We start from the raw sequence: 25909 nt of genomic DNA, 5'->3' as shown, positions 1-25909 counted from the left end.
GCTAAGTGTGAGGTGATGCACATTGGCGGTCAAATGCAACATCAAAGTATTCTGTAAATTGCTGGAGCCTAAGGAGCAATACAGGGATCATAGGGTGCAGGTCCACAGCTTCCTGAAGGTGGCAATATAAAGTGGATAAGGTGATTAAGAAGGCACGTAGCATGTTTGCCCTCATTAGTTGGAGGACTGAATATAAAAGCTAGCAAGTCATAGTGCAGCTGTACAAGACATTGGTCAGGCTACATTGAGTACTCTGCGCAGTTCTGGTTGCAACACAACAGGAATGATGCCGAGTCTTTGGCGAGGGCGCAGAAAAGGCTTACTTCGATGTTGGCTGCATTGGGGTGTATTAACTAGAAGTAGAGGTTGTTCTTGTTGGAGCTATTAGCAGAGGCTGGACAAATCTTGATCTTTTTTTGTAAGACTACAAAATTATGACAGGCATGGACATGATGGATACTTAGAGTCTCTTTCCCAGAGTGGAAATGTCAAATACTAGAGGGCATAGGTTTAAAGGTGAGAGGGAGAAAGTTTAAAAAGGAGATATGCAAGAAAATTTTTATTTTGTTTTAAACAGAAGGTGGTAGATGCCTGAACACACACATACACACACACACACACACACACACACACACACACACACAAAAACGGATCAGTAATATTACGTCAGCAAAAGTTGACACGGGCCCAGAGGTGTCGACATAAAGAGGATGACAGGTTGACTTTCTTTTATCTGCACGTCCAAAAACCTAAAAAAGGTTTAAAAACTAAAGATCTATTCAAACGGACCTGTAGACAGCAGGCCAAGCAATTTTTTTTTCTAAAAAGGCCCAAATGGACAGATAAAAACACGAACCAACCTAAATAGTAAGCGCAGCAACAAATGGAGACAAAGCATCATCAAAGTGCAGAGATAAGGGAAAAAGTTTACAAATACCAGCAGGTTTTTGATAAAAATAATGCGAACCCACTCCCTTACGGACGAGGATACGAGACCAAGAATTAAATTAATATTTTTGTTCTGATCTTGCAATATTACTAAACTATCTTAAATGGTAGGGTAGGTATATCTGAAAATCAAAAATATCCTTCATCTGAAAAAAAACAGTTGGTCCCAAGGCTTTTGGTAAGGGATTCCCAACCTGTAGTGTAGTACCTTTCATAACCTCACAATGCCTCCCAGATACTTGAATAACAATCAAGTATACACGAAGTAATTTTGCGAGAGCAATACAGGGAATCATGGCAACCAAACTACACACGGCAAGATCCAACACAGCAAGATGATAGTGATCAGGTAACCTGTTCAAATGGTGGTTATAACATAAAACAGCACAGCATAGTACAGGCCCTTCAGCCCACGATGTTGTGCTGACCTATTAGATCAAAACTACCCTGCGTACCCTTCATTTTAATATCATCCATGTGCCTATCCAGGAACCACTTCAATGTCCTCAATGTATCTGACTCTACCACCGCTGCTTGCAGTGCATTCCATGCACCCACCACTTTCTGAGGAAAGAAACTACCTCTGACATCTCGCCCATACCTTCCTCCGACGACCTTAAAATTATGCCTCCTCACGATAGTCACTTCTGCCCTGGCAAAATGTCCCTGGCTATCCACTCTATCTATGCCTCTCATCATCTTGTACACCTCAATCAAGTCATCGCTCATCCTTCTTCGCTCCAATACAAAAAGCCCTAGCTCCCTCAACCTTTCCTCATATGACCTGCCTTCCAGTCCAGGCAGCATCCTGGAAAATTTCCTGGTTGAGGAATAAATTTTAAGATGGACACAATTTTCAATAAAGTCCCGAAATTAAATCAATGGAGTCATCTACTTTTTAGATCACACACTGACAACATGAACAGAAGAGAGAAACAATTCTAGCTCTGTTGTATAAAATAGAAAATGGAAAATTTAGAAGCACTGACTGAGGCTGATCGATTAATCATTCCTGTATTGACTCCTGAAAGAACAACTGGGAAAATGAACTAAAAATACAATCATTTTAAAATTTTATTTTCAAAATGTTATCTCCTTAGTTTTATAATCTTTATGGATATTGGTCTCCATCAGCCTTTACTATCGTAGATCATAAATATTCCAACAACTGTTCATATTTAAAAGTTATCCGAATACTCCGCTTCATGCTTTATGATTTTAACTTTATCTTTTCTATTTATGAAAACACAACAGCAGAACCATATCTTTTAAAATTTCATCAAAGTCTTTCATAATTTTGAGCCCTTTTTCTAAGGTCTTCTCCAATATTGTTGTAATATTCCAAGTCTCTCTAACCTTTGAGAAAAGTTGACTTTAGCTACTTCACAAAATAACGAAATGATCATTGTTAAATGAAAATGAGATTCAATGGGTAAAACCAATTATCTTGGCCTCTCATCCACTCAAATTGAGTCGCTGCACAGAGCAGAGAGCCATTGATCCATAGTGATCAAGAAGAACCTGGTTTTGATGACTCCTATTGCGGCAGTTTCACAAGACAGATGTAGTAATACACTTTGGGTAAGTAGTGGGTGATGGCAGATAACACAAAGACAGATAGAGGGGGAGGGAGGGGGAGGAAGAGATGCACCTGTAAACTCATTCCATTGATGGCCTATTAACTATCCAATGGATCATGCCATAATGACCTTGCGATCACAATTATGTACATTGCTGTGGTACCCACTCAGTCAATTGACTAATCCCAGTCCAGTCTCACGCTGAAAATGGCAAATGGTTAATTAGAATCATAGAATCATAAAATCCTTATAGTGTGGAAGTAGGCTATTTGGCCCATTGAGGGGCCAAACCTCCAAACAGCATCCCACCCAGACCCACATTCCAGCTTATCGCTGTGAGCCTGCATTCCCCATGGCTAATCCATTGAGCCTGAAAATCCCCGAACACTACGGGCAATTCAGCAAGGCCAATCCACATAACCTGCATATGTTTGGACTTTGAGAGGAAACCGGGAGTACCCAGAGAAAATCCACACAGTCACCCGAGACTGGACTCAAACCCAGGGCATGGCACTACGTGGTAACAGTGCTAACCGCTAAGCCACCATGTCGTCACGCTGCCAAATTGTCAATGGAACACTACTCAGCATGATCTAACTTGTTTCGTAGCAATTACAGAAGGCAAAAATAATGTGACAAGCAAGTTCCTGTACCTTTAAATATCAAAAAAACTCCAGTTAAAATTGTTTCAATCATTTCTAACCCACCTTCTGAGTTCAAGTGTACAGAGAAGGAACTGTTGATGCTGGAGAATCTGAGATAACAAGGTGTAGAGCTGGATGAACACAGCAGGCCAAGCAGCAGAGAAGCAGGAAAGCTGACGTGTTGGGCCTTGACCCTTTTCTGAAGGCTTCCTTGTGACTCCAGACCCACAGCAATGTGGTTGACTCTGAACTGCCCTCTGGGTAATTAGAAATGGGCAATAAATGCTGGCCTGGCCAGCAGCGCCCTCATCCCATAAATTAATTTAAAAAGTTGTCAATTCTCCAATTATGTCACAATATTAGCTGCACAGTAATTGATTGATTCGATGGACCTCAGGGCTTACTTTTTCCATTGAACATGGGAAAATTTTTCAAAATGTTTCGCAAATGAACTCTTCAGCCCTTTTGACATGAAGACAATAACAACAAGAAACCAATTTGAAGATCAGTGAAAAAAGTCCATAACAATAATCATAGAAGCTTCTTCAACCTCTTCAACCTCGCAGATCATTATAAATCTGACATAAACCATTCGGAACAAATTTAAACACATTTCCAGCTTTTTAATTTGTATCATTAGCAATTCCTATGAACTAAACTCATATCCTTAATTAAGCAGGCTATACTTTAGTCAGTACAATTATATTTAAAAATAGATCAACGTTTCACCTTGCAAAGAACAGAAAATCTCAACATTGCCAGGATTCTCGATTTGCCCTTACCTATCTCTTCAATTGTTGAAAATTATTGAAAAATAGTTTATATAAATTATTTAATCATTTTTCGAAAATAGCCAATGATTCTTCCCTTTGATGAGAAAGGTAACTCAACTCGGATTTTCAAGGCAATGAAGACAAATCAAAGGACAGCGTCTACATGCCAATCAACCTGACATCAATTGTCGGGAAATTACTTGAGGGAATTTTAAGAAAGATAATGTGTCAATACAGACATTCAACATGGCTTCCAACAAAGAAGAAAATTCAAAGAACTGTTGACGCTGGAAAATCAGAAACAAAATCAGAAATTGCTGGAATATCTCAGCAGGTCTGACTACATCTATGGAGAGAAAGCAGAGTTAACATTTAGGCTCCAGTGACTCTTCTTCAAAACACTGAAGGAGGGTCACTGGACCCAAAACGTTAACTCTGCTTTCACTCTGCAGATACTGCCAGACCAACAATCTGGCACATACTTTTTGTGTGGCCATACCAAACCTTTCGGTAAGGTACCTTAACTCAGTTAGTGCATAAACTACAATCTCATACAAACAATGCAAATATGTATTGGATTAGGAATTGGCTCCCTCTGTCAGACAGTCACAGCAAATGATGCTGAATGGCCTAGAGGCTGGTGTCCTATTGTTCTTATTTTTTTTTATATAGCACCACTGGAGAGTGGCAGCAAAGGATATAATCAATAAGCATGTCGATGTGACTCAATCCAGAGAGATGGGGTTAAAACTGGTCAAGTACAGGATCTTTTGCAAAAAGAATTCGACATGCAAACAGGAATAGGAAGTATCCTAACTAAATACAACATGTTTCATGTAGGTCAGATACTTGTCTAAAAATCACAATGCTCAAAACCAGAGAGAGAGAGAGAGTAAATTAGGAATATGTTATTGCAGATGCTGGAATCTGTACTAACAACAAATGATGGAGACCACAGCAGGTCAGACAGCTTCCATGGAGAGAAAGCAAGCTTACATGAATTTTAGATAACTCTTAATAATGTTGGTATTAGCAGTGCACAGGTTGCTCAAGATTCACAAAGTAATACACAGCCAAAGTAAATTAGATTACCTTATAAATTACATTAGTACGAACTGTCGCCAGAACTCAGAAGAACACCACAATGTCCCTTAGGTAAACAGTGTGTTTTAACAGATTAGATGTGCGGAGTTAATCCTGAACAGGTTTTCAGAGCATAGGGGCAGGAGAAGGTCATTCAGTCCCAACAGCCTGCTCTGCCAAACTAGAAGATCACCGATGATCTGGTTGTGTTCTTAACTCAACATTTTTTTCTGCCTCCATTCCGAATAACTCTGCCAAAAATTTGCTGCATGGCACGATCACCATGTCATTTGGGGCAGATTTAAACACAGTTAGCAACTCAACACTCGGCATCCAGGAGGGGCTGTGGGGCATCAATAGAAATGTTCTCCAAGCTAACGTGTAGTCTCATGGCCTGGCATATCATCAAACAACCATTACCATCAAGCCAGAGGATCAAAACCCTGGCTCACTGGAGAGTGCAGGAGGACATTCCAGGAGCAGTACTAAAAATGAGATGTCAACATGGTGAAGTTACCAAACACAACTGTGTGTATACCAAACATAATCAATGGAGCCAATCTAAACACTGCAGTCGTGGCACATCCAGTTGTGAACAGTGGTGGATAATGAGGCAACTCGCTGGAGGAGAAGCCTCCACAAATATCCCCATTCTCAAATGATGGAAGAGCAAACACCTCATTGCAAAAGGTGAGACTGAAGATTTGCAGCAATTTTCAGCCAGAAGTGCCAAGTGCATCATACATCTGGTGGCCCCCAGCATCACAGATGCCAGTCGTAAGCCAATTCAATTCACTTAAAGTGATATAAAGAAGTGGTTGGAGACACGGGATACTGCAAAGACTATGTACCCTGACAATATTCTGGCAATAGTACTGAGGACTTCTGCTCCAGAACTTGTCACTAATATTTCAGTCAAATTCCTCTGTACCTCTCTAGTAATTTGTTTTGAACCAGAAAAGGGACTTTTCTTTTCCATTTTTGCCTCCTCCAGAATATTTAATGCTAATGCACGCTGGGACATGGCGAGCCATATGTTCCAAAATCATGAAAACGAGGCCAGCTTAATAGAACATCTGGCCTTTTCCCAACTATTAAGAATTATATGAACATAGAAATATTACTCATAGCTATCCAGCGTTTGGATGCTTCTTACATAACAAAACAATTACTTGACTTTGTTCTCTTCTAATTCATACCTCCTTTGCAAAGGGAATAGGGAAGATCAACAAAAGTTAGTATGCTTACAAGTACATTTTCAAAGAAAATCACTGGACAAAGTAGCTAAACTTGAGGGGACAGATCAAAAGCAGTGTTTACCCCAACTGCTACTGAAGTAGTTTAAGTATGCACCAATCAAGCACACAACTTCAGTGGTTCGAGCCACTCAACTCATTCACTTAGCAACTTGTTGACTTGAGCTATTAAAAGTCTTTGAAGAAACCTTGCTTTTTTTTTTAAAGAGGTTCATATGCAAAGATTTAGACATGTCAGAATCTTGATGAAGGGTCTAGGCCTGAAACGTCAGCGTTTGTGCTCCTAAGATGCTGCTTGGCTGGCTGTGTTCATCCAGCCCTACACTTGGTTATCTTGATGAGTATTGTGTTGATAATCATAAAATGATTAGTGGTCAGACAATTAAGTCTTTCAAATGTTACGTTCCCAAATTGAGTACACTCATCAGAACCCACTCTCTCATCAGAAGCTAAGAGGAAGTTGAATCACTGAATTAGTAACTCATGTACACAAAAATACGAAGGACCCACTTTTTCTTAACCACAAAAGGGAGGAAAGAAAGGAACTTGTTACAACACAAAGTGAAACTCCTCAAAAGTATTATTCTTAACTCATTGCACAAAGTCTCACAGTTCAGAATCAAACAGACTTAGTTACAAAACACTAAAAGCACTTTTATTCCAGTAAAGTTCTTAGATTTACAATTAATCTTACTTTCACTGCAACTTTAAAGAGGTGATTAATGCTACAATTGACTTCACAGGATAAAAGTGCTGAGTACACATGGTAAACTTTAGAAAAATCAATGAGCATTAATCTCGATAAAACTATTATTTTGTAAATGTCACAACTCACTGGCTTAGTGTATGGAATTGATTTCCCAAAGTTGTCACAAATGTCAAAAGATTTCGTCAAACTATCCAAAGTCCCCAATCTACCTGGCTAACTCTGATTAACTTACTTGGCCTGCTGTGTTCATCCAGCTCCACACTTTGTTATCTTTAACAAAATATTTGCCAGGTTTCTGTACTTCAGAAAATAACTATTTATTACAAAACAAAAGTTGTCTTTAACCAATGGCAATTAAAAAAAAATGAATTGTTAACTTACAACTCTATGCAACTTAAAGGCTGTGCCTACAGTCATCACATGCATGTGCAGTGCGCTGCTGACATTTGTGCAAACATGTTTGCCAGAACCAGCATATGTACATTAAATCCAGTTCAGCTTTAAACTTGGTATGGCTGATAGGGGGAGCTGGCAAGTGTGAGAGGGGAAGGAGAGTAGACAGTTATGAAGGGTGATACGAGAGGGTGGTAAATTGAGGTATGAATGTGCAAAAGGTGAGGACAGATGAGGTGATTAGAAATTTGGGGAGGAGGGACAGCTGTCAAGGGGGTGGACAGGGCAGTGGTCCCTGTAATTCCCACCATCCTCCACATCTCCATCCCCATCCTCATCTTCCCTAACTCGCCAGCTTCTTTTTTGCGCAAGCACAGTTCCATTGCGTATGATATCACTGGAATACCGTGATGTTGTAACATTTCTGAAATTGAGCACCCGTGCAGCCACAAGTGCATATCTGGCATCAGCAGACATGGGCCAACTTAAACCCTTTTAAAATGCCCCCTTTCACAAACAAATGGACATAAAAAGACAGACAAAACATAGTGGAACAGGGCAAAAAAATTTCAGGGAAACATTATTCTATAGCATTAGTTTGGACCACACGAGTTGATTTCTTTAGGTTTCTTCAATTCCTTTTATTTCTTTCCTGCTGATGCAAGGTTATTTACAGACAAATGCTCTCTTTCATTCACTACTTCAGAATTCACTATTTCACTATCTTTGATTGTATTTTATTCCTCTGCAAAAACATGGGATTTGCAGAAAAAGACAAATGAAGACAGTTAGCTAGACTGTAGACTTTTGTGTACTCCACACAGGAGGGGGGGGGGGGCAGGGAAAGTTTTTCTGACACTTTGACTTTGTAGGCTTGTAGGTCACCTGGTCAGAGCCAATCAAAACATTGCCATTAAGCAGTTGTCCCTTCATCAGCGCAACGGTGCTTGCTTCTCCCTTCATCAGAACAACAGTGCTTGCTTCTCCCTTCCAGGAAAACATTGTACTTAAGTCACAATATGGTCCAGTAGAAGTGATTTTTAAAGCTGCAGCATCTCTTCACACAGTTACCTTGGTTTCAAGCAATATCTTTCTTTTCCCCCTCAAAGTCCAAAAGAAAAGAAAGAGTGTGTGGTCTTTTACAAATGGAAGGCTGTTTTCCCCAACTTAGGACCTGGAGCAGGAGATCTTCAGCATTATCAAGGCCTGCTGGAAAAGGCATGAGTTAAACATCAACAGAACCAATGTCCCTCTGGACAGGTTCATTCGTGTAGTTTGGGAGCATTAAAATAATAAAACATGAAATGGTGCACATGCATGTCAGGTCAACTTGGCTATTGAGAACCACGTCAACTACATTAAGGAGAGAGCGAAACTGAAGAAGAAACTAAGACTGGCAAAGAGTGAACATGGCCACAGAATGGCATATGCTGTAATTAATTGGCTTAAGGAGGGATTGGTCCTTTTTGGGACAAAGTAGGTGGAAATAGAGTGCTTGAGATCTCGGGAATGGCTAGAATACTTAAACAATGCCTTGTACCAGTATTTACTAAGTAATAAGATAGGTAATAAGGTTAAATGGTGAAGCAGTGGTGTTAGTGTTAATTTATGGACAGAAAATTGGTGGGCATAATGTTGTGGAAAGGTCGGCTATACTCAGATTGGACAAATTGCCTAATTCAGGTGGCTTCTATCCGACCATGCCCCTAAATCTTTTTTCCCCACTGCGCAGCCCATTGAAGATCATGCAAGGCAATAGTTTCCACATATAAAAGCCAATGTTTCGGCCATCAATCAGCACGTGGAATCACCCAGTGGCTATGTGAATGCAGACCTTACAGAGAACATTATTTTGCAACCTGGGATTCAGCCTGACTTGACATAATCTTCTCAACTTACTTAGATACATTCCTAGCAGCACCAGGCTAGTCTGTTTAACATCAGTATTGGTCAAGACTTTAAAGAGTTAACAATCATGAAAAGAACTAACAGGCACTTGGAAAGCGTGAGCAAAGGAGAGCTAGCCCACATTCCTCCGTCTGAAGGAACAAACCAAGTTGATAAGTGAAATACAATAAATTTTAATAAGGCTTATGACCTATGTAACACCTATGAGGCCGGTTAACAAAATTGAGACTCGGTGTCAGTTTGGGTAAAAATTGTTTCAAGGACAGAAAAATGAGCCGTAGTATATCGTATTTTGCAAGTGAATTTATCAGGCACAAGCCAGACCACATGGAAAGCATCTATCTTCCCATCAAAATACCATATTTTGGCAATCATACCTAACTTTGATGTGCAACAAACACTGAGGATTATACCAATTGTCTGTAACAGAACACGGATAGGTGAGTAGAAAGGGCACACAAGCTGCAGATGGAATTCAATACAGAGAAATGTGAGGTGATGGATACTGGCAGAAAGAAGAGTGGCAGTTTCACAGAATCATAGATGATAAAGGCTAAATGGCACAATTCTAAAGAATGTGCAGAAACAGAGTAAACTAGGGGTTCATGTGCACATATCTTTGAAGAGAGTAGCTGCAAAGCATGTAAGATTTTGTGTTTCATCAATAATGGTTTGAGCACAAGGGCAGGAAATAAATTGAATCGTCTTAAAATTCCATTTAGGTCAGTGTTGCTTCTAATTCTGATCACAATATGTTAGCAAGAATATCAGGGTTCTTGAGAGAACGCAGAGATTTATGAGAGATTTTAATTACGTGGTTAGGAAGCTGGGATTGTTCTTGCACAAAAAGGAGTGAGGGGAGACTAGTTAGGAGTGTATTAAATTATAAACATGCTAACGAAGGTATACAAAGAAAAGCTGTTGCAACTAGCCAATTGTACAAGAAGCAGAGAGCAAAGATTTAAGGTTTAAGGCAAGCAGCTGGTGATGAGTTAAAACATGCTACTTATGGGAGTGGTAGAAGAGCAGATGATCAATGAATTCAAATCATAACTCAATGTGCTCAAGGGAAATAAACTTCGAGGAGCTTCGATTGTAAAGCAGAGGAGTGGCACTGTTTGGATTATCCAATCGAGAAATTACATGCACTCAACAGGGAGAATGATCTGTTGTAGCATTATGATTTTGAAATGACCAGAAGATCTCCGTGCATACAGCAATCAAATTGCATGATAAAATTATTAATTTTGCGTGTCATCTACATCTCAAAATGTCCATCAAGAGTTAATCTTGAAACGGTCGCATTTTACATTTTCGTCACTTCACTGATTTAAATTCTCCTAACAACTCTCATATTGTGTGATGTGCCTCATAGTCAATGATAAAATAACTAATAGCTGAGGAAACAATTCAGTTAACAAAACTAAAGCAGACACCAACTGTCTGTTTTAACTATTTTTATCACAGCTACCTCACACAAAAGAGAGTGAGCACTGGCAAATCACTGCAACAAAGGATAGTTTCAGGACAATGAACTGAAAGTAACATTTGTGGAAGTGACTTGGAATTTATTTTAAGTTCTAAAAATGATGTAATTGGCGAAATAAGGAGGTGTCAATCTGATTATAATTTATTCCTAAATAAATTATATCTGCTATGCTCTCATACGCATTGTCAATAAAATCAAACATGATCTAACTTTAAATCTTTTACTAAAAATGTGCAATATTCAAATATCAAGCAATTAAGTAATTTACACCTGGGGTAAAGGACAAGCAAAAGGTTCCTGAACAGGTTTTTTTAAAAAATCTAGAAAATACCTTAAATCTTACATATTTGATCCACTACAACGTCACTAAGTGGGTTAGTAGGGTCAGGATCCTGGGCCCAGATAGGATGAATTGTTCATCATTACCTGGGTGGCATCTAGTGAAGTGGATTGCTCAATCATTACAGAACTTGCCTGATTTTCACTTCAATTAAATCAAAGGAATGGAACTCAAGTGGTAAAGCTGTTTTGCCAGTTTCCTGTGCATAAGAAGAAAAAGAAGAAAATACCCTCAACAGTGTAAACATTCTTATTCCTAGTCACTAACTAATTACCCTTGCTGTAAGTGAACTTGTATGGATTCCATAAGGACAGTATCAAACTTCTATGGGATAACTCTGCCAACGTCGTTGTCCAACTGTATAAGGGAGCAATGATCACTTGGAGAAGATATCCAAAAACAAGCTCCAACCACAGACCATAACCAAGCACAAGTCACTATTTTCAGTAGAGTGGAAAATATTGTTGGGGAAAGTAATGATTTTTTTATTCAAAAAAAAATTGCCTTGCTCATTTAGCATTAGGATTACACATCTACAGGTACTTCAGTTTTCTCTCACAAATACAAATAAACATCATATTGAGATTATGACCTGTAAATTAATTTGCAAAGCATTAAGTACTTAAAGAGTGACCTGATATTATGAGTTTCTGAGATTTAAAGTTAGTACACATATAGTTTGATGATGCTAAAATTACAGAAACACACTTTTTCTATAACCAGGACGGAGGGAGAAATGGGATATTAAACAGTTGCCTTTGATACAAGAATACCACAAGTAAAATTCTGTGCTACTTGACATCTTTTGGAGAAAAATGGCTTACAATATTCTAACACTTCAGTATTAACAGAGCAATGTCACAATCCTAATTTTTAAAAATTGTAAGTAAAATGTCATGCACGTTACACACGATCCAAAACACAAGACAGAACTATTCACTCACAAACATAGCCTATTTACAGCTCTGAAGTTAAAAGCTCGCCATTTAAAATTACCACAGGCAAATCTAAAGCAGAAAGCACCACGGCCTACTTCCTAATTGAAGAGGTTTTGCAACTTACGCTGGTGAATCCTTTCAATGCCATTATTCTCACCTACTTCATTCCAACATTAAAGCTTCCATGTTCTCATTGTAAAATAAAGAATTTATTTTCCTCCAGCTCAATCAAGACAAAAAACTGTATGCAGAATTAATTTTAAAGACTCTGGTTGTAGAACCTACACGGCACAGTACTTCCTCTATTTGCTAATCTGTGAACTTCAGAAGCTGTACACAGCAGCTTCACGGATTGGCTAAAGAGTATGTATATTATAAGAGCTTGCACGGATTGGTCGAGGATGATCACATATGAGCTTTATTAGGACATAACATTCTTTGTTTACATATAGGTTCTATTTAATTTTAAATAAAAGTCTTCACAAAGACTTCTTCAATGTGAGAACCATGATATGTGATAGTGTTGCGTACAACGGCAGGAAACAATTTTAAAAACTTTTTAAGAAAGCTTTCCATAGCATGCATTTCAGATGTATTTGAAACCACTTGACATGTTGTCACAGACAGTTAGTAGTTTACAAAAAACATCAAGATAGTACTGAACGATAAAGTTCTAAGCTTTCAACATCAGAACTCTATTTAAAAATAATTTTAATCTTTTAGTTGAAACATCAAGTGCTGATAACATCAAGATATCTGGTTGCCAGAGGTCACATAAGCTGGAAGCAACAGAGCATTAATAAGACAAACAAACAAAGTCACGTCACATGCAAGTGCTGTGGTTTCAAAGTTGAGGAAGAAAAAAGATTCTGCGATTGGAAAGGCATTTCAACCCTCCGGTTTGGCCAGAGAGGTTACTACAATGTTTACCTTTTTGGAGGTCAAATAGCTGTTAGACTAAGTATCTTGGTCGATTTTTACAGTTTATTTGATGATAAATGCATCAGATCTTTGAGTTAGCTATATATACCATGAGTACAAACTCAACATCTTTACAAGCCAAACACCTAGTCCTAAATTAGCAAATAAGTTTGAAAAAAAACACATACTACAGTCTGGATTCTTTAAAGCAAGCTGATTCATGTGAAAATAATTTGGCCGTTATTTACAAAGGCCAATGTCAGTCTAACAGTATGACTGTAGTTTACTAATGAGCAAACCCCAAACTGAAAAGGCTATCAAAACAATACTTCGAGAGCATCATGAAAATTCAGAAACAATAATTTAGTTAATCATCTTGAAGTTGTCAGTGTCGAATTCCTTGACCAGCATATACCGCAATCTACAAGTGATTATTTTAAACAATGTTGCTGCAAAATTATTATTTTGGCTGCATTACATGGGTTGCATTTCTGTTCAGAGCTGTAAAACCTTTGCCTTATTTTTTTCAAGCATTTTAGTCATGGCTGTACTGATATAGCCAAGATAACTATGACACATCTCAGCAATATCAAATGGCGATACAAAAGGCCATCTAAGACAAACTTTCAGAGCTTTCAGCTACTGTTAAATGTTTGAATTTTAATTAACAAAAGAATCATTTTTATTTTTCTAGCATGGTATGAGATTGAATTTTAAAAGTTAGGACTGCAAAATAAAACTGGTTTTAAATCATAATCTAATTAGAAATCATGTTTGGCATTGTATTCCTTAACAAACACAGCCTCTATGATTGAGGATTGCCAACAAAGCAAGGCTATTTTGGTCAAAAATGAACAGCATCAAATACACTTTAACCAGCAACTTTGAAACTGATATTAATGCAAATTAATAATGGTTATGGCTTTTTGCCAAGTGTGAATGATTGTTCATTTTAACCTTGAATGTTTAAAGCGGTTGTGACTGTATTAGCTTTCAACATTTGTTCTAATGTAATTAATATATATGTAGGTACATTGCAATACACAGAATGTACTAGGCAGAAGAGGATCATCAGCCCAAGAGAAAGGAGGAGAATGTTTTTCTGAACTCAGCATTACCATGATCTGGAACACTCCTCTTGAAAAGGTGGTGTTATCTGATACCAGAAATAATGTTCAAACGAAAAAGCTACTCGTCAGGTGCATCAGGAAATCATACAAAAGCAGGGGTGTTAGACTCAGCACAACATCTGTTTATAATTGCTGGCCGAGACATGATGGCTCAAACAGAAACACTGGAATCAGTGTTTAGGCCCTCCAGCAAATTCCACCAGCGATTGCCTTTGAGGCATAATACCTTTGGTTGAAAGAAAGTTATAAATTGGCGACATTATCAATTGTCATTTGCATGAAGAGAGCACAAAGAAATTTAGGAACACAAAATGGGTCTATCAGAGACTTTCCACTACTTAAAAACTAATGAGGTCATCACAGTGGCAGGGCCGTTGCAATTTGGCTGCTGATTTTTTTTTTACTTTGTGGAGGCTCAAAGCCCTACTTTGACTCCATCCTCTCTCCATTTGTCCTGACCCTGCCCACTTACGTCTGTGATTCCTCTGATGCCCTCCACCATATTGACAATTTGCAGTTCCCTGGTCACCAGAGATGTCCAATCCCTGTGTAATTCCATTCCCCACCAGGATGGTCTGAGGGCTCTCGGCATCTTGCTCAACTAGAGGGCTGAAAATCCCCAGTCACCACCATTCTCCTCTGCTTGACTAAATTTGTTCTCTAACCTGAACAATTTTTCCTTTAATTCATCTCACCTCTGCCAAGTCCAAGGAGTGGCTATAGGCATCCATATGGTTCCCAGTTATGTATGCCTCTTTAAGGGCTATCTGAAACAATCCTTGCTCCAGTCCTACACCAGCCCTCTCCCACAACTCATGTTGGCACAACGACAACTGTTTCAGTGCCACCTGATGCTCCCACAACAACCCTGAAAAATGTATTCATTTTCCCTCAAATTTCCACCCCTCTACAGCTTTCATATAGTCTATTTGCGACACTTCCATTTCTTTCCAATGACCTCTTTGTGTCCATTTCTGGGCATAAACTGTCCACTCCCATCCTCTACAAAGCTATGGACTCCCATAGCTACCTTCACTACATCTCTTCACACCTCATGTCCTGCAAGGATTCCATCCCATTCTCCCAGTTCCTTCGCCTACGTCGTCATGTCTGTTAAGATGACACCATCTTCCAAACCAGCGCTGCTGACATACCTTGCTTCTTCCATACCCATGGCTTCCCACCACTGTGGTTGACAGGGCCTTCAACCAAATCTGACCTATCACCTGAGCTTCTGCCATTGCCCCTTCCTATCACTCACAACAGCGTGATTGGGTCCCCCTTGTCCTCATTTTTCAACCTAACCGCCTCCACATTCTCTGCAATTTCAGACAATTGCAGCAGTAGGCAGTCACCAAACACATCTTTGCCTCACACTCCCTGTCTGCATTTCGCAGGGATCATTGCCTCCAGGACATCCTAGTCCATTCACTGACCACTAACAACACACCTGCTTCCTTCAGCACCTTCCCTTCTAACTGCAGAACAGCCCCTTCATCTCCTTCCTGCTCAACATCCAAGGGCCCAAACTGTCTTTCCAGATGAATGGGCATTTCATCTATACACCCTCCAATCCTGTGTGTTGTATTCACTGCATCCAATGTGGCCTACTCTCCATTGGACAAACCAAACACAAATGGGGTGACCGCTTTGCAGAACACCTCCAGTCTGTGTGCAAGCATGATCTTGACCTTCCTGAAGCCAGTCATTTCAACACTGCATTTTGCTCACATGTCCACTTGTCTGTCCTCAGAATGCTGCAGTGCTCTAGTAATTCACAGCCCCTGCTGGAGGAGCAACATCTCATCTTCAGACTAGGAACTTTACACTTCTGGATTTAATATGGAGTTCAACACCTTCAAATTGTGAACCAACTCCCATTCCTTCCCTTTCTTTTAGCTATACTTGTTACATTCTCTGTCACCATGTCCTCTCTCCCCTCTTCCCTCCCCCAGCCCTTTGGGACTCTGTTCTTTCAAGTCTGGCAGTGAAATACACCATTGTTCTGACATTCACCTATCCCAATCACCTAATCAGAACTGTCAGTATTTTTTCCCATCGAGCACTCAACACTCCACCGATAGCCTAAATGCTGCCCCCTCTACATCTCCTGTCAGCTCTGATGAGTCATCCAGACTCAAAACATGAGCTTACTTTCTCTCTATAAAAATGCTGCCTGACCCAATGTGATTGCCAGCATTTGTTGTTTTCACCAAGAAAGTTGTTGGTCAGAATTTCTTTTAAAAGGTGAATGATGAAATATACTTTCTAATAAAGCATTTTACATCAAGAGGATACCAGTGTTTAAAAAAAAGACAAAAAAAGTCTGACGTTTCGAGCCTAGACCGTTCTTCAGAAAGCACCTAGGCCTGAAATGTCAGCCTTCCTGCTCCACTGATGCTGCTAGGCCTGCTGTGTTCATCCAGCTCTAGACCTTGTTATCTCAGATTGTCCAGCATCTACAGTTCTTACTATCTCCTAAAAAAAAATGACTACTCTTTTATCAGTGGTGTTGTTAACAAAAAAATAAAAACAAAGTGCTGGAGAAATTAGCTCTGACAGCATCTGTGGAGAGATAGAGACAAAGTTAATTTTTTAACTCTTCTTTAGAGGAAATGCACAGCCCTATAGTCCCTTTACTTTACAAGTCACAACATTATTTTCAGTTTCCAAGATAGCCAATTAAATACCTTATCTCTATCAGACTTACAGAGATTTCTTAACAAACACAATTGCGGCTTATCATCATAACAAAAATTTTTGAAGAAAGATGTAATAATTGGGCAGAACTCTGGACAAGGGAAGGTGAAATCACAAAGCTGGGGAATACTCAAGGGCATCTCATAAGCAAGCAGAAATTGTAGAAGAGACTATGTAGACAGACTTTGGAAAGATGTGAAAACAGCAGAGTTGTTGTGGTGGGTGATTTTAACTTCGACACACTTTGTGCTAGAAGCCTGGATGGGGCAGAATTTGTCAGGAGAGTTTCTTGACACTACATGTAAACATTCCAACCAGGGAAGGGGTTATTCTTGACCTGGTTTTGGGAAATGAGCCAGGCCAGATGAGTAACATTTCAGTGGGGCAACATTTCAGGAGTAGTGACCATAATAGTGAGCGTTTTAAGACACTCCTGGATAGGGATAACAGCAGCCCTCAGGTGAAGCTGCTAAACTGAGGGAAGGTGAACTGCAATAATATTATGCAGAAATTAGACAGTGTTGATTACACTAGGCTTTTAGGCCATCTGCATGGAGAAGCAGGTGTATAGGGACTGGACGTCCACAATAAAAATGAGGTGTTGGGGACCAGGGAATTGGAAATTCTCGAGGAGGTAGAGAGCATGGGTGGCGTCACAGACGTAGGTAGGGAGTTCCTTAACCAAAAGGGGAGAAAATGGAACCCAGATAGGTGGCGATAAGCTCGGTGGGGCAGGAGCAGGGGGAGACAGTGGGTCAACTAGGGCAGTCACGTTTGTGGACCATCTCTGACACCTCTTTCTCCTTCCTGGATCCCTGTCTCCCCATCTGTGGCATCGACCAGGAAATGGATATCCATTTTAAACCTACAAACTCCCACAACTACCTAGAATATTCCTCTTCTCACCCAACTTCCTGTAAAAAGGCCATTCCCTACTCCCAACTCCTTCGCTTCCGCCACATCTGCTGCAGAGATGAGGCATTCAACTCCCGAACATCCCAGATGTCGTGTTTTTTTTTTAAGAATGCAACTTCCCCTCCACAGTGATCTAAATGCCCCGACCATGCCTCCCACATTTCCTGCAATTCATCCTTCAGACCCCCTATCAGCAATAATAACCAAAACAGAATCCCCCTCATCCTCATGTACCACCCGACCAACCTCCGGATCCAACTCATCATCCTCCAACATTTCCACCATCTGCAATCTGACCCCACCACCAAAGACATTTTTCCATCCCCACCCTTATCTGCTTTCCGGAGGGACCACTCTCTGTGACTCCCTTGTCCGCTCCACACTCCCCGCCAGCCCCACCACCCCCACGCTTTTCCCTGCAACCAAAGCAAGTGCTACACCTGCCCCTATACCTCCCCTTTCACCCCCATCCCAGGCCCCAAGACTTTCCACATCAAGCAGATGTTCACCTGCACATCTGCTTATGTGGTATACTGTATCCGCTGTTCCCACTGTGGCCGCCTCGACATCGGGGAAACCAAGCGGAGGCTTGGGGACCGCTTTGTGGAACACCTACGCTCAGTTCACAACAAACAACTGCACCTCACAAACCATTTCAACTGCCGCCATCTCACTCTCTTGCCCCACCCCACCCCACCTCCCCACTCCTTGAACGACACGTCCATCCTCGGCCTCCTGCAGTGCCACAATGACACCACCTGTAAGATGCAGGAACAGCATCTCATATTCCGCTTGGGAGCTCTGCAGCCTAATGGTATCAATGTGGACTTCACAAGCTTAAAATCTACCCTCTCTCTACCACATCCCAAAACCAGCCCAGCTAGTCCCTGCCTCCCTAACCATTCCTCCCACCTCAAGCCCCACCCCCATCCCACCTCCTTGACCTGTCCATCCTCCCTGGACTGACCTATCCCCTCTTGAACTCCCCACCTACATTCACCTTCACTGGCTGTAGTTCCGCCTCTTTGACCTGTCTGTCTCCTCTCACCCTATCTTCTCCATTATCCATCTTCTATCCCCCTTCCCTGCCTCCCTCTATTACAGAATCCCCTTCCCCTCCCTCATTTCTGAAGAAGAGTCTCAACCCAAAACGTCAAACTTTCCTGCTCCTCTGATACTGCTTGGCCTGCTGTGTTCATCCAGCTTCACCCCATGTTGTCTTGGATAGACTAAGGTTTGTTTTCATTGGTATGAAAGAGGTTGTGGGGTGACCTAACCTAAGTTTAAAAGATTGTAAAGTATGAGGCTTATTCCCAGGGTGAAGGGGGCAATTACCAGAGGACGCAGTGTGCAAGCCAAGTTTATCACACAAAGGATGTTGAGTGCCTGGAACTGACAAGGGGTCAGTAGTGGTGGAAGCAGACGCAATAGCAGCAGTCAAGAGCATCTGGATGAATACATAAATAGGAAGGGAATAGAGAGATATGGATCCTGCAGTGAAGACAGTTTTAGTATGGAAGGGCAAAACATGTCAGCACAGGTTTGGGGTGCTCAATGGCATGCTCCAGAGCTGCACTGTTCTTTGCTATAATTGGTTAACATTCTTTTGCATAATTCAAAAATATAAACGACCTCTTGAAACATCCTCAAAACGCAAGCACACTCTTATTGAAAACTAAGAAGAGGAGACTTTTGGACAGAGATAGTAAGAACTGCCAATGCTGCAGTCTGAGATAACAGTGTGGAAAAAAATCTTTCTGAACAAGGGTGCTGACCCAAAATATGAACTTTCCTGCTCCTCTGATGCTGCCTGGCCTGGTCTCCAGCTCCACACTGTTACTTTCGGACAGAGTTTGGCTTTCTGATGCAAGCCACTGTACACAATTTGTTATTCTTGAAAGCAAAAAGGAAAACGTGGAGAATGTTGTGGAGTCTGTTGCTGTAATATTTGAGCAAGTCACTCTGTCTTTGCAGTCTTGGCAGACACAGCTTGTTCAGAAGCACAATATAGAGAATTTCCTGGAATCACTATCAGAAAAACAAACAGATTTAACCCCAACCTCAACAAGAAGGTTTTCTGTTCAGAAGTGAGAGAGGTCAGCTGAGCAGCCCTTCCTCCCAAGCTTCTTATATCCCAGTTGAAGACCAGACAAAAAAGGAGAAACTCTCCAACGCAGTCACTGTGACACCATGATAGTTACAGTCCCAGCAGAGCTGTACAGCAAAACAAATGGTTATCACCAGTACTACAATTTTCAGGAAGTCTTGTTTTTAAAAAAAATCCATTGTCCACATTGCTGAAAGGTCAATCTGTTCAAGAAATCATTCCTGGTAGTTCCATTGTACTTGAAATAAATCAACTTTTCACACAATTCTGTGAAACCTTAAGAAATATTAAATTATCCTAAGTTGTAACAAATCTTGTTCAGCCATTACCAGGTTTGGCGACTGCTAATTTCACATTTACATTCCGTTCTTCATTTTCAAATCTCTCATGGTCTCACTCCATCCCATCTCCATAAACTTCTCAAACACTTATGATCTCTGGTCTCTGTGCTTTTCTGATTCTGGCCTCTTCCTTAAACCCAACTGTTAACAGCTCCACAAATGCGTTCAGCCTCATGGGTCTAAACTTTGAAATTTCCTCCCCAAAACTCCCCACTAACTTAGCTGCCGTTCATCCCATTTTTAAAAGATATTCTTTAAAAACCTCCTTAATGTAACTTTTTGACATTTGTCTGCACATTTCTTTGCATGCCTGTTGATAAATGCTTTGATAAGCTCCTGTGAAATCCCTTGTGATGTTTTATTATGCTAAAATATGTTATGTAAATACAAGTAATTGTTATCATAAAGCATTCACATGAATGCAAGCACCCAGGCTCAAGAGTCATACAAAGTACAAACTGGTTTACAATTCTCAATTAACTACGTAAGAAATTCATCATCATGACACGAACTATGCTTCAATTCTAGAAAACTTGCTTTCAGGCAGTTACTGGATTGTTCAACATAAAAACAAAGCCATTGAGCTCATGCTGTCTGATGGGTTGAAAAAGATGTTACCATTGTATTTCTATCCTTCACCTCCTGAAGGTTACTTGTAGCCCTGTAGGTTATAACATCTCAAGTGGTATCAATAAAACAGCTACACAGTGTGGAAGGAAGCCATTCAGCCAATCTGGTAAATATATCCTCAAGGCAACTTACTCAGTCCGACTCTTCGTCTTACTGTCTTGGTCTAAAACAGCCTGGAATGGCAAATGCTTGGCCCAGGACCACCATAAACTGCAGAACCCAAAGCATCACAGAAGCCAACCATCCATCCATGGAGTCCATTTACACAGCTCACTGCTGCGCAAAGATTGCCAACATGACCCTTTGCACCCTAGTAATGATGATCTTCTACAACCTTGTCCATCAGGCAGAAGATACAGAAGCCTGAACACGCACACTAGGAGGTTCAAGAACAGCTTCTTCCTGACTGACGAATGGACTGTCTAGGCTCAAATACGACTGATCTTAATTACATTGATCTTGCCTCGCACACAGCCTATGCAATGAAACCTAAATGCCTCGAAGACTTTTGATCTGAACATCCGTGCTTACTACGATCTGCCTGTACTGCACATAAAGCTTTTCACTGCAGTTTGCTTTATGTGACAATACATCAATCTTCTGTCTGTTCCTTGTAGCCTTGCAAATTTTCTTTCTAAGATAATGTCCCGGCTCCCTTGTGAATGCCATAATGGAATCTGCCTCTCCCAGGCAATGCATTCCAAATCATCACCAATCAATGCACAAAAGATGGAGTGTTTGAGAATGTAAAAGTTATGCCAATATTTTAATGCTGCAATTTAGAAGAATTTGTTGCATATTTTACCCAAGATTATTAGATTTCAAAAATAGACAAAGTGTGTATGGCAGTATAAATGTTTCTCCTAAAAATATTGAAAAGATCCTGTGATATTGTTAACAGATCAGTTTGAAATTTTAAACATGTCTGACCAGTGGTAACAAGAGGCTAAGGTGATCCATCTCAGCATCTTCAGAAATTCCCAACATTGCAGAGTCCAGTCTTCATCCAAGTCAATTAACTCCACAGGATATCAAAAAATAACTGGAGACACGAATATGACAAATGTTATGGGGCCTGACAACATTCCAGCAACAGTGCTGAAGACGTGCTCCAGAAACAGCTGCATCTCTAGCTGAGCTGTTCCAGTCAAGTAAGAACACTGATAATGGACAACATGGAAAATTTTTGATGTGTACAAAAAGTAGGACAAATCTAACACCGCAAATTACAATCCTATCAGTCTATTCTTGGTCAAGAGGAAAGTAATGGAGGATGTCATCAACAGTCCTCTCAAGAAGCACTTATCTACTTATAACCTACTAGTCTAATAACCTACTCATTAAAACCAAGTTGTGTCAGGAGCATGAAGCTCCTGACCGCATGACGGTCTTAGCCAAAAGATGGACAAATAGCTGAATTCCAGAGGTGAGGGGAGAGTGTTAGCCCTCAACATCCAGGCCACATTCCATGTAGTGTAGTATCAAGGAGTCAATGGAAATTCGTAGAAAACTTTCCACTGGTTGGATTCATAGTTAATACGAATAGCTGAGGTGGTCAGTCATTTCAGGACAGTGACCTTGGCCTAACCATCTTTATGTGTCTTAGCAACAACTTTCACATATCCTCAGACATTGCAAAAGTCATGTGTAATTCAGCAAACATTAGCTAAGGCCCAGGTTTAGGCTGACTAGTAGCAAGTAACATTTGCACCACTGAAGTGCCAGGCAATGACCATCTCTAGCAACACAGAGAAATGCCCCATTGTCCCCTGCCATTCAATGATATTACCACTGCTAAATAACCAACTGTGAACACGCTGGGTTACAACTGACCAGAAACTGAACTGAACTTAACGAGCCATATACACGTGAGGCTGGATGAACACAGCAGGCCCAGCACAGCTCCTGGGATGCTGCTGGGCCTGCTGTGTTCATCCAGCCTCACATTTTATTATCTTGGATTCTCCAGCATCTGCAGTTCCCATTATCACTAGCCATATACATGCATGGCTGCAAGACAAAGACACGTGTTAAGAATCCGATAGAAAGTGTTACAAAGTTGGGTGGTGTATTCATGAATTGAAAGGCAGGAAGTTCGAATTTGTTGGTAAAAACAATTGTGAGGAAGAGAGAGCCATGGTCCCATTAAGAGCTTGTGCCTCGCCTGTGCTTGAAAGTTGAAAAATGCAGGTGCACAGTGTGCCCACATGGAAACGTTTTGTATGGAACAGTGAAGCAGCAACGTTTCACAACAAGTTTGAATTTAGTCAATTAATTTACATGAGGCAGCTAGATACAGAAAGCGAACCGAATTTAAATCTGATAATATTGACAACCTGAAACCAACCATAAAAAATTGATTCTATCATTACTGGCATATAAGACAAGGGCATTCACAAAATCAGGGAGAGTCAATTGCAATCTGAATGAGAGAGAGAGAGGGAGGAAGAGGAGAGAGAGAGAGAGAGAGAGAGAGAGAGAGAGAGAGAGAGAGAGAAACCTGCCACCTGCCAGAGTTAGCAATATTCAGCTCCCAGAGAAAGCTCGTCTAATTAATCAAAGGTACTATGGCGTTTCAGCTCAAAGTCCTCACAGAAGAAATTATTGAGAGAATTAGCAGAAGGAAGGCATTTGTGAAAACACTGGAAATGACAGAGTATTCCATCCCCTATTCCCAATTCCTCCGCCACCGCCACATCTGCTCCCAGGATAAGGCATTCCACTCCCGCACATCCCAGATGTCTACATTCTTCAAGGACCGCAACTTTCCCCCCGCAGTGGTTGAGAACGCCCTTGGTCGCGTCTCCCACATTTCCCGCAACACATGCCTCACACCCCGCACCATGCCACAACCGCCCCAAGAGGATCCCCCTCGTTCTCACACACCACCCCACCAACCTCCAGATACAACACATCATCCTCTGACACTTCCGCCATCTACAATCCAACCCCACCACCCAAGACATTTTTCCATCCCCACCCTTGTCTGCCTTCCGGAGAGACCACTCTCTCTGTCACTCCCTTGTTCGCTCCACACTGCTCTCCACACCTGGCACCTTCCCCTGCAACCGCAGGAAGTGCTACACTTGCCCCCACACCTCCTCCCTTACCCCCATCCCAGGTCCCAAGATGACTTTCAATATTAAGCAGATGTTCACCTGCACATCTGCCAATGTAGTATACTGTATCCATTGTACCTGGTGTGGCTTCCTCTACATTGGGGAAACCAAGCGGAGGCTTGGGGACCGCTTTGCAGAACACCTCCACTCGGTTCGGAATAAACAACTGCACCTCCCAGTGGCAAACCATTTTAACTCCCCCTCCCATTTCTTCGACAACATGTCCATCATGGGCCTCCGGCAGCGGCACAATGATGCCACCCGAAGGTTGCAGGAACAGCAACTCATATTCCACTTGGGAACCCTGCAGCCCAATGGTATCAATGTGGACTTCACCAGCTTCAAAATCTCCCCTTACCCCACCGCATCCCAAAACCAGCCCAGCTCGTCCCCTCCCCCCACTGCATCCCAAAACCAGCCCAGCCTGTCTCTGCCTCGCTAACCTATTCTTTGTCTCACCCATCCCTTCCTCCCACCTCAAGCCGCACCTCCATCTCCTACCTACTAACCTGATCCCACCTCCTTCACCTGTCCGTCTTCCCTGGACTGACCTATCCCCTCCCTACCTCCCCACCTGTACTCTCCTCTCCATCTTTGGTCTTCCTCCCCCCTCTCCCCATCCCCCTCTCTGATGAAGGGTCTCGGCCCGAAATGTCAACTTTTGTGCTCCCGAGATGCTGCTTGGCCTGCTGTGTTCATCCAGTTTCACACTTGGTTATCTTGGATTCTCCAGCATCTGCAGTTCCCATTATCTCTATTCCATGAGATAGTCTGTACGAATTTAGAGAGGTGAAGTTATAATTTATTGCTTCTCATTAACTGGGTTTATATTGGTAGGATAATAAAATGTGAGGCTGGATGAACACAGCAGGCCAAGCAGCATCTCAGGAGAACAAAAGCTGACGTTTCGGGCCTCGACCCTTCATCAGAGAGGGGGATGGGGAGAGGGAACTGGAATAAATAGGGAGAGAGGGGGAGGCGGACCGAAGATGGAGAGTAAAGAAGATAGGTGGAGAGAGTGTAGGTGGGGAGGTAGGGAGGGGATAGGTCAGTCCAGGGAAGACGGACAGGTCAAGGAGGTGGGATGAGGTTAGTGGGTAGCTGGGGGTTCGGCTTGGGGTGGGAGGAAGAAATGGGTGAGAGGAAGAACCGGTTAGGGAGGCAGAGACAGGTTGGACTGGTTTTGGGATGCAGTGGGTTGGGGGGAAGAGCTGGGCTGGTTGTGTGGTGCAGTGGGGGGAGGGGACAAACTGGGCTGGTTTAGGGATGCAGTAGGGGAAGGGGAGATTTTGAAACTGATGAAGTCCTCATTGATACCATATGGCTGCAGGGTTCCCAGGCGGAATATGAGTTGCTGTTCCTGCAACCTTCGGGTGGCATCATTGTGGCAGTGCAGGAGGCCCATGATGGACATGTCATCTAGGGAATGGGAGGGGGAGTGGAAATGGTTTGCGACTGGGAGGTGCAGTTGTTTGTTGCGAACTGAGCGGAGGTGTTCTGCAAAGCGGTCCCCAAGCCTCCGCACCGGGTACAGTGGATGCAGTATACCACATTGGCAGATGTGCAGGTGAACCTCTGCTTAATGTGGAATGTCATCTTGGGGCCTGGGATGGGGGTGAGGGAGGTGGTGTGGGGACAAGTGTAGCATTTCCTGCGGTTGCAGGGGAAGGTGCCGGGTGTGGCGGGGTTGGAGGGCAGTGTGGAGCGAACAAGGGAGTCACAGAGAGAGTGGTCTCTCCGGAAAGCAGACGGGGGGGGGGGGGGGGGGGGGGGGGGGATGGAAAAATGTCTTGGGTGGTGGGGTCGGATTGTAAATGGCGGAAGTGTCGGAGAATAATGCATTGTATCCGGAGGTTGGTAGGGTGGTGTGTGAGAACGAGGGGGATCCTCTTGGGGCGGTTGTGGCGGGGGCGGGGTGTGAGGGATGTGTTGCGGGACATACGGGAGACGCGGTCAAGGGCGTTCTCGATCACTGTGGGGGGAAA

The 25909-nt window shown here is 42.0% G+C and overlaps 1 protein-coding gene across 8 annotated transcripts in view; it reads right to left on the bottom strand.

Annotated features, from left to right (window-relative positions):
* The window catches only part of osbpl9 (oxysterol binding protein-like 9), a 188751-nt gene that overhangs the window by 80444 nt on the left and 82398 nt on the right, over window positions 1–25909 (bottom strand). The window contains exon 1 of one of the 8 annotated variants that reach the window (XM_048539065.2): window positions 12186–12372. The exons of the other annotated variants lie outside the window; for them this stretch is intronic. Within the exon in view, the coding sequence (XP_048395022.1) occupies window positions 12186–12209 (24 nt within the window). The 5' untranslated portion in view covers window positions 12210–12372. Of the gene's footprint in view, window positions 1–12185; window positions 12373–25909 lie in introns of those variants that run through there. 8 annotated transcript variants of the gene reach the window in all.

Source organism: Stegostoma tigrinum, chromosome 8 (assembly GCF_030684315.1).
Source record: "Stegostoma tigrinum isolate sSteTig4 chromosome 8, sSteTig4.hap1, whole genome shotgun sequence".
NCBI lineage: Eukaryota > Metazoa > Chordata > Chondrichthyes > Orectolobiformes > Stegostomatidae > Stegostoma > Stegostoma tigrinum.
Note: the sequence above shows the minus strand (reverse complement) of the source record. Positions and strands in the feature narration are given on the sequence as shown.